The following is a 16,180-nucleotide window of genomic DNA, read 5'->3' on the forward strand; positions in this document are numbered from 1 at the left end:
ACTTGCAGGAGCGCTTACAAACAACCTACTGGGGGACTAAAGATAAAAAATATCTTACTATTCACAAAGGAATACCTTTATTAATGGTGACAGTACGTATGGTTAAAATCAAAAGTGTTAGGGGGCACTCTAATATACTATGGTCCTAGGACCCTTAAGCTAATGTGTCAACATGTTTCAACCTCTGCGATGGCCTATAAGGTCCCAGGCTTTTATCAGGATGTCTACTTCAATATTGGCCCCGGTCAGTGATATAACACCTCTCATGTGAGTAATAGACCATGCATTGTGTATTAAAAATGCATGGGATGAGTGTATTCATCACTCTCCTGTAAACCAAGTGAAGCATGATTGTGGTTCCCGTCTCAGGTAACTACTGGGTTTCTCTGTAGGAGTAGGGGAGGCGTGCCCCTGAGTCACACAGTTGTCAAGGGGAAGGTATTTTTACCTGTCCGAGGGACAGTGGACATAGAAGAAATTATACAAAATACAAAAAAATCACAACAAAATGAGCTCTGTGTTGTGGATTATCTAATGGCTGCAATCGGTGTGACCTCATTACAAAACATTTTAAAGTTAGATTTTGCACCTGTGTGATATGTTCCAGTTGCAGGAGCTACTTAATATAAGCCGTCCCTGCTGGGGTGTGAGATGACAGCCCCACTAGTATTCCACTGGAGCTCCTGTTGGCTCACACTGACTGGTTAAATTGAGATAATGGTGCCCTCTGCCAAAAGGTTCCACTTAGACCCTTATGGCTATATAGCTAGCCAGGTCTACACGACCTGGTACATCCTGCTGATCACGCAAAATAGAAATAAAAAAATACTAATTTCACCTAAGATGGAGTCCTTCTGGCCTGTGTGATCAAGTGAATGATGAGTCCAACAGCCGAGGCAGAGGCCAGATGTAATTTCAAAGGGAAGTATTCATCTGCGCAAGAATTACACCTTGTGGTGGACCTTCTGGTAGCTGTCATCCAGCCTCAGAGGGGGCATGCTGAACACCAAAGCTTCGCTTATTCACCCGCCCTTGCACAATAAGTGGTAATGTCCCACCAAAACCAGCGGACAATTCTGCGAAATTTACAATAAAGTACCTAATGTATCCTTATTTTATTTTTTATATGAAGCACTGTGTGGCCCGATTTCCAAGACTGGTATGTTTTTTTTAAGAAATGCGATAAGAGTTCTAATAAAATGAAAAACAAGTTAAAACTCCACCTTTTCATCCGCCCTTGCACAATAAGTGGACTGTACTCCATGATGACACAATGTCGCCAAGTGGATTGTACTTGACGCACTGTGTGGTCCTTTTTACAAGACGGACATGTTTTGTTTTATGTAACAAATACGAGAAGAATTCTAATAAAAAGGAAAACAAGCTAAAAGGTTGATGCTGTCTAGCACTCAATACTCGCTGGTCTGTTATGGGGTTAGCCATTCATAAATGTTGCTTTAATTAGAAGTATAGTGTGGCTGCTTAAATAGGAGGATTTCAATTTCAAAACAGCTTCCGTGGGAATTAAGGTTAAGTTACTCCTGACAAGGGAGCCATCTGTGCTTCGAACACCTGGTACTAAGTGGAAGAGGTTGGAAAAAAAGCCTCCCATTGTTCAAATGAAAGAGGGGGGACAATGAACCAGCTGAGGGCCCCGGAGACCAGGAGTGAAGCATCCATTTTTTCTTGAGAGTGCCCCCTACTGGGAGTCAAGGAAGAGTAGCTCGACACATGAACGCATGACAAGTGGTTTCAGAGTGGCAGCCCCTGGGATTTCATGCAGCGCTTCACATCTTATCGCACAGAAGGACACACGCCGCTCCTTATTTGTGAAAAGTATTAAGACCAAATATAGACACACATTTTGACCAAAAGGTTTGGCCCACTTGGAAATTTGCAGGGAGCTCATATGAGTCGGTTGTCTTTATAGCCAAGTGGAACTCTCTTTAATAAGGACCAATACATTTTATCTATACCTAGCAAACGGCAATCCATCTGCTCTCTTACAGCTGAATGACGAAAGTGACACTGCCCAGACCAGCAGCATGCCATCGAGCCCCTGCACCAAAGAGCCACAATCATAGCATCCCACTAGAAGCAACGTGAAACCTCCCCCTTCACAGCTGATGGCCACCACTTCTACAAGAGTGCTTTAATAATATCAATGTCACGGCCGCAGACTGGTGGTGTTACTTTTGTGCAACAGCGGGATACTGCCCCTTAACATACAGCTTATACTATACCCATTACAGGGCAGGGTAAATACTGCCTTTGTACTGTTAACAGTGATACTGCATTTATAACGGGCTCATACTGTATCAGTTTTAAGAGCAGAGTTATACTGAGACTGTCAAGGCAGACGGATCCTGTTCTCATCATAGCAACATAGTAGCACTGTTCCCCCAACAACACTCACGTTGTCCCCGGTTCTGCAACAGTGATGCTGCACCCATAGCAGCATTACTATGGCTCAATCTGTCTCCATTATAACAGTATTGGGACACTGAGCCTCAAAATGGCAGCCTGACAATGGTCCATTATATCTCCAGGGTGAAAGTGCCCCATAAAAGCATACTATTGCCAGCCTATACCATCGAACTGCAACCACTACCATACCATTGGGCTGATACCACTCCCATAACAGCAGACGTATCATCACCTTTGGGAAAAGGTCAACTGTGCCCCACCCCATAACGAATGGCTGACACTGCCACAGTAACTATGAAAATACCACCCACACACCCGAAGTCTGACACAAACCCCAAAACATACTGATGCCATTCAAATCATGAAATACTTTCCATCTGTCCGGTGACTCGTCACCACATACTAGAAGAATGATGCAGCCCTGTAGCCGTCCAATCACAGAACATTAACACTTTTCTATAATAACAGACCAGTGGGCTGTGATAACAGCAGATTGATACCAGTTCCATATCAGTCCTGTCAACTCAATAAAAGGCAATGAATGCTACCCCCAAATCAGCAACCTGTTATTTCCCCAGAAACAGTAAAAATAACCTCAACACTGCCTCCACAACAAGCAACGGATACTGCCCTCCACAGAGCATATGATAATGCCCAAAAACAGTAAGTGTGATATTGAGATCCTAAACAGCAGGTTTATCCTGCAACCCTTACTGTAGATGGATAGAAGCCTAAAACAGACATTACAACCCAGATCTTTAGATTAATAACAGTTCATAACAGCAGAGAGATTCTAACCCCACAGCAGTAAAATTGTACACCTGCACAAGATACTTCCTCAAAAACAGCAGATTGAGATAATTGCATAAAATAGACTTATACCTCCCCACAACAGGGGGCTGCTTCTATACGAGCAAACAGATATAGCTGCCAAAAGAGCAGGCTAATAGCATTTCCATAATAGGGTACACATATCACCCCCAAAACAACTGACTTCCATTCCACCAATAACAACAGACTGATGTTGTTGGTAAAAACTAATAACAACAGACTGATGTTGATAAAAACCACAGATTGATACTGTCCCATGACAACATACTGACATCGACGATCAAAGCAGACTGACACCAACCCCAAAATAACTAATAACGGCAAAAAACTATATAGAGTTATGTTACGCAAGAACAGCAGACTGATGCGTCTCTGAAACACATTAGTGGTACCTACCCACTACCAGAAGAGCAGTACTGTTACAGTCCCATAGAAGAGAAGTTGAACTACTGTCTCAAACTAAAAACCTGCCTTGTTTGTAGCAGAATTATACTAACATCTTAACAACAAAGAAGATACTGCCCACAAAACAAAATAGTGGCCTATAAGAGCAGACTGATACTAAATACAGCAAACAGATCGTGTTCCAGACTGGACAGGCTTGATCCTGCCACATAAAATAGCAGACTGATACTACTGTACACCAGAGGTTAGAGCCTTGATAACTGCATATGAGTACCGGCTTCATAAAAGCAAATCAGTACTGCCATATAATGAAACACTGGTACATCTCCATGGCAACAGACTCACAGAATGTGGATGCCAACCACATAACTTCAAACTGACACTGCCTCACAACAGAATAGTGATAGTAACTTACTAATATTGGAGTATCATGTACAACAAAACAGAAGACTGATGAGGTCCATGGAATGAGAGCGCTATTGAGGGGACTAACAGTCATTCTTCCGCAGAGGTCAAGCCTTGTATCTCAGACTAGGCTACATCCTCTGGATATGATCATACCCAGACGCATGAGGCACACTCTCCTTTGCAAACCTGAAGTGATGGACAGAGAGCCTGACCAATGAATACAAAGCCTGACCAATGACTACAAGCAAGTTTTCTTTCACGTTTGGCAGGCAGCATCCACTAGGCCCGCCTCACCCACTCACTTCTCTGAGCACAGTTAAAGTCACAGAGTCTATGTGGTCTCCGGCTCTTTGCTTTGCCACAAATAAGGGTCTGCCAATACTACCCGTCCAGTGTTTGCATGTGCCCATGATTCATGCTAATAAATGGTGAATCATTCACTTGGGCACGGTTTGTAGTTTTTTCATAAAAGTCACACTGCTTTTTTAAGGGATATTTTTTCTATTACAAAAGAGGGTCGACGGTTTCAAGGTATTTACCCCCTCTTGAAGGAAACCAAGCGGTCTTTATTTGCTCCACATTAAGCAGAAGATAAACTGCAATCCCAGGCTGCATGTTTCCATAACTGAATAGTCTGAGAAAGGCCCTCATTCCAATGCAGGCTAAAGAAACATTTGAGCGCGCTCAGCCCTCCTGCGCCCCCACCCCGCCACCAGCCTTTGGGCTACTGAGGTCAACGCCTTTCCTGAAGCCATGCACCAAGGCGGTCTGTGTGTAATGTGCAAGCCTGCACCTTCCACCAACACAGCACTAACAGACCCTTCTCGGATCACTGGTGCATTTAACACTTGTCAGGTATTTGCGGGGGGGGGGGCGGGGAATCAGTGGGGGTGTTTGTCAGAAAACTCAACCATGCGAGGCAATACTTTGTACTTTCCCTTCAAATACTCCGTGTGAAAACCTTCAAAAGAGCTTCTTTTAGGGGGGGCGGGAACTGGGTCGTGCTAAACTCCCAGGCACCCGTCAAAATTGTCTTTGAAAAGTTCACCACAACACGGCAAAAGTTCACCACAACACTGCAAGAAGCGGAACAGCTGCGACCATAAAAGAAGGCAACAAAACGGGCCCCAAGTCAACAACTAAACTTTGTGCTTCTGAGGGCCCTCGCACCTCGCCATGTGCTGTGCTGTTCTGACAACCATGCATTCAGCCTTTTCTCTTTGCAAATGTAAAATAAATAAATAGAAATAATCAAAGGGTCTTCTACCCGGGAGGTTGCGAAAACACTTCACTTTTCTACTCAGAAGTTTCAGCAACCGTTTGAAGTTAAAAAGAAGAGGACAAAAGCGGCCATCAGCTTACAGAAAAGACTCCAAAGAATGATACAAAAGGCACCCCCCACCCCGCCAACGTGGGAAGAACAATGCTCTAAGCACTATATTGTACACTTAGCGAAATAAAGCAGAATGCGATGCCCCAATACTTGGAAAGCAGGGTCGGCTGAAAGGTTGAATCTAAATTAAAAAGAATGATGTATAAACACTTGGGTTCAAGGCAATAAAAGCCACACTTAAACATTGTGTTCAGCCAACTAACTAAGAAAACAATAGTTCTTTAACACCACACACCACACTAACCCTCCATGCTTCAGAGAAATTATGTACTGGTCATGACGAAACAGAATACACAAAGAAGTAAAACGTCAACTTAAGGTCAAAACACAACCGTATTTGACACGGTTTGCACCTCTCCTGTGGTTAACAGTCCAAACCTTGTGCTTTTTGGTTCGAAATGGGTTTGCAGATGTAGTTGCTGCATGTACCATTTTTCACAGTCTCAAAACTTTACAGCCAGAGATTCAACAACCTTGAATTAAACATAACATTTTGAACACGTACAAAAGAAAAGCAGTGGTGCGTACAATTCTAGGCAGGTGGAGTGGTTGACAAAATCAAATTTAGATTTATTGTTAAGAATCATTGGCCTATACATAGTGTGATCATATACAGCCAAGACATACTTGTTTCTTAATGCAGAACTTTAGCTAATAAGAAAAATTTGAAGATATCTGCACATTCACAATATTTTAAGGTTCTAGGAGGTGATAATTATCGTCTGTCTTCCGGTATCAGGAGAGAATTGTTGAGCACTGTTTTTAGGTCTAGCTTGAGTGTGCAATCGTCTGCTGATCTACTGTTACCAATTATTTAACATGTACGTAGAGTGGGGTTTGGCTCCAACCAGAGGACTAACTCGTTCATCTTATGCTATTGGATTTGTGGTGTACCATTCTGCCTTTCAGGGAGTGCTTCGACTGGACTGCATGAGGAACTTTTTTTTACATTTGAGAAATGCACTCAATTATCATACTGTTTTCACATTAAATTATTAAACTTTTATATGCATGCAATTCAGAAAGTAAATATTTTTGTAAGATACCTTTCCACAGCACTGGAAAAAGCCAGTACGGATGTCTTTAATGTTATAAATAGCATGTGTACAAGATAAATAGGATTTGTAAACGTTTGTATTGATATGTGCTGACACATTAAAGCCAGACTTATTGGCTTTGTCAATCCTTTTTAACTTCTGGATGATGACTCACTCTACACTTAAACACTATTTGACTGCAGAGACAGCATGGTAATAACAGAAGAATTTAGCATGGAATCAACACTGGTGGGTTGGAGTTCGGTGTGCTGCTTTGCGGGGACAGGAGAAGACCACTACAGACCACAGCAGTGCCTCTCGTCTGGTTAAAACAGTGCTTTGAATGGCTTGATCTCCACCTGGCAGTGGTTGCACGTTTAGTGTATCGTACAATACTAATGCAACCATTGCTCTGTGAGAAATCAGGGGCATGAATCTCAATGGTGCGGACGGTGCAGTGGCACCGAGGCACGCGGTTATTAGGAACCCACTTCAATCAGTGGATGTTTTGCATTGCAAACCTAGGTGACCGAGGCCAGTTTCCGAGCTTGCCATGGAGCCCATGCCAGACCACTGAGATGTTTAATGCAGTTGCTCCGCCGACTCCGCGGTGTGACTATGCAGTCGCGGAGTAGAAGGGAGGTGTACCAGATGCAGCTAGAAAATCAATTTCTGAAGTTTAAAAGCGACGCTTTTGCAGCCTCCGAGGCGGACACCGGAGCAGGGGCTGGAGGCTCACTTGGTGTCTCAAGTTACACGTGCTATGGCCAGGCATCCTGGCAGCGGGAAGACACTCTTCAATTATCACTCGCTACTCCGGTTCAAAAGGCACCAGGAACCAAAAACAAAGCATTAAAGGAAAAGCAACCTTCCCGCCCCAGCGAGTTCTGAGGTAAAGAGTGACGGAGAGCAGATGTTAGACAAAAGAAGAAGGACTTCACCGACAGGGCAACGCGACACCAGACCATGGCACTGTGGTCACACCACACTGCACTATATGATGGCACTGCACTGGGCAACATGACACCACAACAGACGACACGGCATCACATTAAATAACACAATGCCTACACAACAGCACAACACAGGACAACATACAACATTGTACTGTGCTAGAAAACATGACACCACGGCTGATACAATGCCATCACACTCAACATGACACCACATTAGACAACACGAAACTAGACAAAATGGCAGCATAGCAGCAACGTGAACACTAAAGCAACACCAGAGATCCACATGATGCCACCGCTGTGGACAACATAAAAAGTGGTACCACAAAGCACAACATAGAACGTATGAAGCCACAGCGGAAAACATGATGGCATCATAATTAACATGGCATAACTTTGGTTATCATGGCATCGTAATGAACAACACAGCATCGCATTAGACAGGATGATACCACAATGGACAAAAACGACACCAAAATTAACCACATGGCACAACAATGGATGATACGACACCACGCTTGGCAACATGGCACTTCACTAGACATAATGGCACCACTCTGGATACCCCGATGCCCCCACACTGGACAACATGGCACTAGACCAGACAGCATGGTAAAACATCGAGTCATATGGAACCACAGTCAGCAACAAGAAACCACATTAAACATAATACTAAACTGCACCGCGTGGAACAATGTGGCGCCAGTCTATAAAAAATAGCACCACACTGCAAACACTGGCGCGAGACTACACGGAAAGGCACTGCACTGAACAACACTGCAGCAACAGACTTGACAATATATGATGGCACTATCTGGTACAGCGACTGCCAACACGGAACCACGCTTGGCACCACAACACACACTGGGCGAATCCCGCTGCGACGTTAAAATGTTTAGAAACTCCCAATACAATACCTCGAGACTGATAAAGCAAATAGGTGCGTAGCTTTAAATTATTACAGCAGGTGCAGTGGCACCAGGGCTCTAGGATTTAAGGGGGCACCTCTTGTCAATTATCACTATTTTTAGCTGCCCAACAGGGAGTTGGAGGGTCCATTTCCTCCCGCTTCTAGGAGGGCACATGGTGTCTTTGCTACCCCATGTGGAGAAAAAAAAAGAGTCATAGCCTGAAAAACGCAGTACATCCTGCAGGCGGGACACGAATTTAGCAGCCGTTGTTTGTTGAAACCAATATCCATCTAAACTGTTTCTTTTCTTATCACTATGCTAATAGACTAATCGCACAGCGTGCGGCAAAAACTGCAAGTTAATGGGTGCCCTGTCTGAGTATATTTGCCTGCAGAAAAAAACACATCACAGAGGGCAATGAGAGCGAGGGAGAGAGGAGGAGAGGCACGGGGGGGGGGGGGGGGCTCGAGCCACCAGATTCCTGAAAGGCGCCCAGGCAGCCCCCTCCCCCACGTCAACGAACCCCACAGCACACTAAGATAGAAGCTGTGAGGCGGGGCGAGAGAGAGAGGGAGAGAGAGAGAACTTCCCACAAACTCCACAGACAGATGTTGTGTGAAAGAGGGAAGAATGTTGTTTCCCCATCCATGTGCGTGAGAAATACTAATATTGGGAGATAAATATTAAGGTTTTACAAAATAAGCTGCCACAAAACGAGGAGTCTCATTCAAGAGTGCCAAACTCTATCACGTAGGCATTTTTTTTTTCAGTCACGCAATCTGCACCTTATTCTGAAATAGCGGTTCTCTCCTAGGAAAGTCACTGAAGTCCGCTAAATTGCCATCCATATGATATATAAATAGCAGCAGAAAAGTTTTAAAGGGAGACAAAACTCTTTCTTCAGGCGCATGAGATGCATATGCTGAGAACCTGGAGGTGCCAGACAATGTAAAGCACTTCTTTGGATAAAATGAATAACACAGGAGCTCGGAAATACTTTTTGCCAGGCTACTTTAAGCAAAGAGGCTTCCACGGCCCACTGTCCGAGCGCGCTGTCTTTGAAGGTACACGCACGCACAGACGCAATATTGACTGAAAGGCGAGATGGGGGAACATGCAGTCGTCCCTACGTACCCTGGCGTGGTTGAACGCGCAGCCAGCCTTATGCCGACAGACCTGGTTCTGGGGTCCCGAGGGCCCCCCGCTGCCAGAACATTTCTGCTTCACCATCCAGTCTTCGATCCCCTTTCGAGCCAGGCAGGCATTCACCGCAAAACTGTCCCCTGCGAGGAAACAACGAGACAGGCACTTCAGTGCTTCGGTGAGGTAGAACATGGAAGCAGAAACCCAACAGTGCTGCGTCTTGTCCCCCAAGCTGCAGACCCCGCGGCTCTCAACGGACCCCAACTCCACTCGCTAGTCACAGTTCACATTAAGAAACGCACCCGTGCCCTCTACTCGCCCAAAAACTATTCTGAATAAAACAATGTCAGTGTAAAAGTTCAAAAACTGCTTAAACTATATATTGTAAAAACACGTCTTTTAAAAAAAGTGTCAGGATAATGCTATTAATGTGATCACGTAATGGGTGCAAGTTCCCATGACCACGGGTTCATTCCTGTAGTCTAAAGAAAATGGTACGGCTTGGCTAGCGTTTTCATGTGAAATGACCCATGTTACATCTTTGACATGCGGGGAGGCAGCGTAAGAAATAGTGTCTTTAAAATGAGGCCAGCCAATAGGGGGTTGGGGTTGACACGCACAACAATAATTTCAAACTAATCTAAAGAAAAGTTTGCTGAGGAGTTTGCGGAGCGAGTTGCGGGGAATACTAAAGATGTCGTACCTTCAGGACTTTCTCTGGGTTTGCACACAGCAGCTGCCCATCAGGTCCCGTGGAAGAAGGGGCAGAGAGTGAGATATGCAAAAAAAGATAAGGGGGTAAAGTTAAACTCGGTTTACTGCTTGCAATATATGATGAAAGATAAGGGAGTAGGGAGGGGAAACGAGAAAACAAAAACACTGACCATGCTTGGAATGAAGTTTCCCCATTTCTCTGCATTGGTTCGCAGTTAAGAATCATTGGACGCCTCTGCTGTGGATGATACAGTCGAGGATCCCTTTGCTTTCCTTTTCCTCTTTATGTTTTTTAGTAATCCATCCGGGATCCCCTCGTGCAGATTCCCCGTAAGCAAAAAAACACAATCATGCCCAAAAAGAAAACGAAAAATTCAGAATCCGGGTAGAGTCCGCTGCACAGTCCCCCTTGTGTTCCTCTGATGAAGTGTTTTCCTCCTCTCGTCTTCCCAAAGACAGAGGCGGGCACAAAAGGGCTGCCTTCTCCCACCAGGGAGCGTGATTGACACCTCATTGAGATTAGACCACTTGCAGGCAAGCCTCTGCTCCTGCTATTGGGCTCCGGCGGCACATGAAAGAGAACAAAGATCCTTTTGGAGTCTCCAAAAAAAAAGGAGCAGCAGCCAGTGCAGCTTTTCACTTCCAGCCCGCGCCAGGCTGGAGCAGCAGAGCGAAGAGCGAGGGAGCGAGCACCAGGGGCAGGCAGCCTCGGAGTGCTCTGAGAGCAGCCCCCGAAGAGCCACGCAGCAAAAACAAGAGTTTCTGTTTTTTGGGGCTGTACGGACGCTCAGCTGGTGAACGTTGTAGTCAGCACGTCCCTGAATGACCACCCAGTCACCCACATTGGATTTCGTTATGAAGAGCTGTGGAACAGAACGAGTGGGTAGGGCGTGGGGCTCAGCGGTGAATTGAGTGAAGAGTTTTTTTTTGTAACTCCCACCAAAACACAACCGCACAAATATCGCATGCGTAACAAATACCCCTCCTCAAATGGGTCATTTTCTCCCCCAAAAATAGTTTTTTTACATTTAATTTGGTATTTGAGAATATATGCCCCCCACTCCAAGAAGCAGCGAACTTTTTTTTTACCGAACATTTACATCGGATTACACCATGTAAAATGTGATCACCAATGGTGAATAACCGGGGCTGTGTGCAGTATATCAGTAAACTTTTTGGGAGAAACACATTTTGTTTGGATAAGTTGTCAACCGTTGACATAGGGGCACACGTTGCCATGTTTTAGGGTGTGCAATTTAGACCCTAGATCACATGTCCGCCTTTGTCAGACTTTAGGATGTGTAAGGATATAACATGATGGTTGCGATGCTACCACACATTTGGCAAGGGTTGGATAGTGATCAAAATAGGTCCAATTATCCTGTAAAAAGATGCTTACATTCACAAATTACAACTTTTCACCAAACAATGCTTGGTTGGTATCTGGGACTCAGTCTTGGTTGGTATCTAGGACTCAGTTTTGGAGAAATTTATGTTAATCTAAGCATTTTCAGATTCTCTAAAGTGTGTCTGTTCTTCGAATATGCCTTTGATGTTTATTTTTTCATTAATCCTGCTTCAACATGATCTCATAATGTCTGAATAGTGGACAGAGTCACATCATCAGCCTTCCCACAAACTGCTTAAATCCATGTTGTCTTACTCTTTGATATGAAAAAGATGGTATCTTTGCAGACATGAAGACTACATTTAGATTTTGTACTGTATACTTAAACATGCCAAGAAACAGCTAGAGCTTTGTTGCAAAACAATTAGCTTAATGTAAATCAGAATGGGAAAAATGCCCTAGCTCAGAAAATATAGAAACATGCAGAGATTCTACAATTCCTATGCAATATTGTGCAAGGAAATTACTGTGCTGCCATTAAATATCTCATCACAGTTGGGTAGCTATGTCATTTTTTTTTACAGGTGTCTAGGGACACCACGACTCATCTGTAAAAACGAATTTAGAAGCATGTTTCTATACAGGATTTGCAAACTCCTGTCTATTACACATTAATACAATTTTTTAAATCTCGCTATAGTGTCATTATTATTCATTTAGTTAGTTACATTTTCTTTTGGAAGATGCATTAATTGAAATTTATTCCAGATGAACTGCAGTTTTTGTCTTTACAGTGTTTGTACTGCACAAGGGCAAATGCTGTGAACTCTGTTAGTGCTGTGACTTCTTAAGACATATATATATATTATAAAGTTTTCCTAACTATAACTGTTAACCTTTGTTTTTTTAATATCTGTTTGTGTGTGTGTGTATATATATATATATATATATATATATATATATAGTGATCGCCAGTAGGTAGTTATAGTTCAGACCAAATTTGGTGCAGTTTGACAAATCACAACATTTTCAAAAGTAATGTACTTTTTACTTTCGCTGCTGTCTGGAAATTTTCATAGTGATTCGTCAAGCGGGAGGCAAGAAAAAAAGTGACTCCCAAAATACTTATTCCCCATGCATTGTCTATGGTGATTTTGGAATACTTAGACATAGCTACAGCCCTACCACTGAACAGAATTAAACCAAATTTGACAGAAAGGTAGATCTTGGTCTAGAAAGAGTAATTCTCATAATTTGGAGTAAATCTGTTCAATAGCTTCAGAGTAATGAAAGGAAATAAAATATATATATCTAGGGATGCATATCTTCCCGGACCCAGCCGCAGGGGCTCCACGGAAAAAGCAAGCACCTGATTGGCTGGCTGCAACCTGAATGGAAAGTTGTGGCCACCATTTTGTTTGTCGCTTGGGCTGGGGGGAGGAAGAATAAAGTGCAGAAATGCATAAGGGGTCAGGATACAGGCATCTTGACCCCTTAGGACAGATGGAACAAGACATTCCCCCAAATATTTGTTTTTGCTGATCCACAGACCCACCACGGGGCTAAGCGTAGCCCCCAGTGTAACTTTGTGAAGGACCCGCTACACAATAAAAAATTACATCGGCCATGCACGGCATGTGGATGTGTGCATGCAGTCGGGTTGGCCACAGGCTAGACCCTGCGACCAACCACCGCTGCACAAGGCCAAAGGCTGTGTTTTTCAGTGGATTTATAAACATATGGTAAATATATATCACTTTACATTAAAAAAATCACTGAAAAAACTCAAGGTTGCAAAGAGTTTGTACCCACACAAAACCATAGAAATTCAGCAGTTATAGTTATACTTATCTTAAGAAACTGTAACTCGTGCCATAAAGTAAACTTAGGCCACACATTATAGTTTCTTAGCATAAGTATAACTATAACTATAACTGCTGAATTTCTATGAGTTGGTGTCGGAAACGTCAGCCTAACTATAAGATCCCAGTAACCTTCATTTTTTTCAGTGAATATATATATGTGAGCCGCACAAAGCAGGAGCCTACATCCACAAGAATGGTCTAATGAAACAATTCCTCATAACCTTTCCTACCAGACAGAATGACAGGCACTCACGTGGTGCTTTACACTTATATTTCATTGTTTCTGCAATTTAACAGATGCTTTTCGGCACTTAACCTTCTTCAGTGTCAATGAGTTGCACATAAACACCTCCCTTTTAAAACAACTTGTGATCAAAGGTAAATCATGAAAATAAACAAAGGACTTAATCATGCAGCAGATCAGTGTTTAACGCATCTAGTGGCCATCTTTAAACCTGTGTTACTACCTTGCTAGTCAATACATACTTACACTACTGTCAATGTTTACATTAAAAAAATCCAAGTCCCTGAATAAAGTTGCATCACAGTTTATCACACATTTCGCAAAATGATTTTCAAAACATTTAGATCAAATATTCCAAATCATTTTTCAAATAATTTTGAAACACATTGAAAGATTGAAGATACTTGATGCATTCTGGTCATTGTTGTTAACTGTTCATGCAATAATCAGAATCAAAATCAATACCATGATATAGTTGAGAGCAAAATTGTCCTTCTACTAGTGGTTCTGCATTTAAATGGTACATATGAATCCCCGGATGGACAAATGCTGATTGATGTGTACTAGAACTTTTAAGATTAATCCCCTCCTTGTACCCACAGCTCCTTATCACTATTCAGGCCCAAAGGTATCTTTGTTTGTACACTGAGAATGAATCTTGATTCCAGCCACCTCAATACTCAGGTTCAATTACCTCCCCTTTCCCTCATTTGTTCTTGATCCCAGCAAAAGAACCTTAGTTTATTTCTATTGCTTTGATGTACTGCCTCAAAACATCTCGCAACTGGATATGCAGATTCTTTATTTGCTATGGCAAGTATGTGTTGGAGTAGCCATTTTTTACAGGATGCATTGTACTTCCAACATACTTTTTATTGCAAGGGCATAATAGGCAATTTACTGTATAATCAGAGTCACAGGTCGACAGGTATTTAATTTTACCTTTGATTTTCTATCCTGGTATTTCACACTCCTTGACTTTGTTACTGTATTTACAAACCTTTCATCTAATGCATGGGTAACAACTCTCTACACTCTCCTGTTGGTGATCTTTAGTCATGAAATGACTATGGACTAAATAGTCCATAAGCGAGAGGGTGCTTCTATATGTCACTAATATTTGGATGTGAATCTTATCCATTATGACATTGTCAGCTTGCAAGATCTGCCAGTTCCTCTTGAGTATGCTGTAACTCGTAGAGGAATCCATTGAGAATCCTGTAATCATTCTAACTTGACTCCCTTACAATTTCTTTTTCTTGCCTGCCAAACATTCATAACATGCCAATTTTTGGACTTTCTCCTTGGCATTTTTAAGGACTGATTGTCTATACTGTCTTGTTTTAAACCTGTCTACCATTTGGCTGCTGCTGGTACATTATCTACCCCTGTTGAGAAGTTGTGTGTACTGCGTAAATGCTCCCCATAGGGGATACTACATTTAAGGGTGTGTGGATGGTGACTTTTAGCATGCAACAAGAATTATCTGCCGTTGACTTTCTGAAAAGCAAGGTCTCCAGGTGATTATACTTGACATACGCTGTAAGATCTAGGAAGGATACTTTTTTGTTGCTAATGTCGCTAGTAAAGTGTAAATTGAGGAAATTGCAATTAAGGGTAGCTATATATTCCTCTGCTGATTCTTGGGTGCCCTTCCACACCATGAATAGATCATCTATATAGTGTAACCATAAAACAAGGTTATTAACACATGTTTCATGTGCATCAGCTTCTCCCACCAGCCTGCAAATACATTTTTATAGCTGGGGATGCAGCAGGTGCTCATGGCTGTCTCTTGTTTTTGTCTATTCAATTTTCCTGCAAAGGTAAAGATATTATGGTTAAGACAGATTTCAGAAAGGTATAACATCTAATTATTATACTCATACCATTTCAGCACCCTACTTCTCAGGAATAATTGAACTACCTCCAACCCTGCAGAGTGAGCAATACTTCTATACAAGCTTGTGACATCAAGAGTAATCATCAGGAAGTTCTCCTCCCACAGTACACCATCAATGAAACCCAGCAAGTCCTTAGAGTTCCTAACATAGGGTCCTGGATACTTTTATTGTAAACATAGCCAGTAATGTTAGTATGTATTGACTAACAAGGTAGTAACACAGGTTTGAAGATGGCCACCAGATGCTTGGCTCTTCAAACATTGATCTGCTACACAATGAAATCCTTTGTTTGTTTTCATGGTTTTCCGTTGATCATGGGCTGTTTTAAAAGGGAGGTGTTTATGTGCAGCTCATTGACATTGAAGAAGGCTAAGTGTGGAAACGCATCTGTTAAGTTGTTGAAACAATAAAATATGCATGAAGAGCACCCCAGTTTTGCCTGTCATTCTTTCTGTCAGGAAAGGTTTAGATACATATATATATATGTCACACAAACATCTTACATGAAAGAAGGACTGGGACAGCATTGTACTGCTGAAATAATGTTTACTACAGGATTACAAGCTCCCACACCAAAGTGTTTCAGCCATAGCC

General features: G+C 42.7%; 1 protein-coding gene across 4 annotated transcripts in view; it reads right to left on the reverse strand.

Moving 5' to 3' along the window:
• The window catches only part of NKD1 (NKD inhibitor of WNT signaling pathway 1), a 158,375-nt gene extending 147,578 nt beyond the window's left edge, over positions 1–10,797 (reverse strand). For 2 of the 4 annotated variants that reach the window (XM_069216451.1, XM_069216449.1), the window contains exons 1-3: positions 10,396–10,793; positions 10,215–10,247; positions 9,503–9,651 (exon numbers count right to left, since the gene is read on the reverse strand). In XM_069216451.1, coding sequence (XP_069072552.1) covers positions 9,503–9,651; positions 10,215–10,247; positions 10,396–10,420 — 207 coding nt within the window. In that variant the 5' untranslated portion in view covers positions 10,421–10,793. Of the gene's footprint in view, positions 1–9,502; positions 9,652–10,214; positions 10,248–10,395 lie in introns of all 4 variants that reach the window. The other 2 variants (XM_069216453.1, XM_069216452.1) reach the window with 2 other exon arrangements.
• Positions 10,798–16,180: the final 5,383 nt, after the last annotated feature.

The sequence above is a fragment of the Pleurodeles waltl genome, chromosome 12 (assembly GCF_031143425.1).
Source record: "Pleurodeles waltl isolate 20211129_DDA chromosome 12, aPleWal1.hap1.20221129, whole genome shotgun sequence".
NCBI classification, from domain to species: Eukaryota; Metazoa; Chordata; class Amphibia; order Caudata; family Salamandridae; genus Pleurodeles; species Pleurodeles waltl.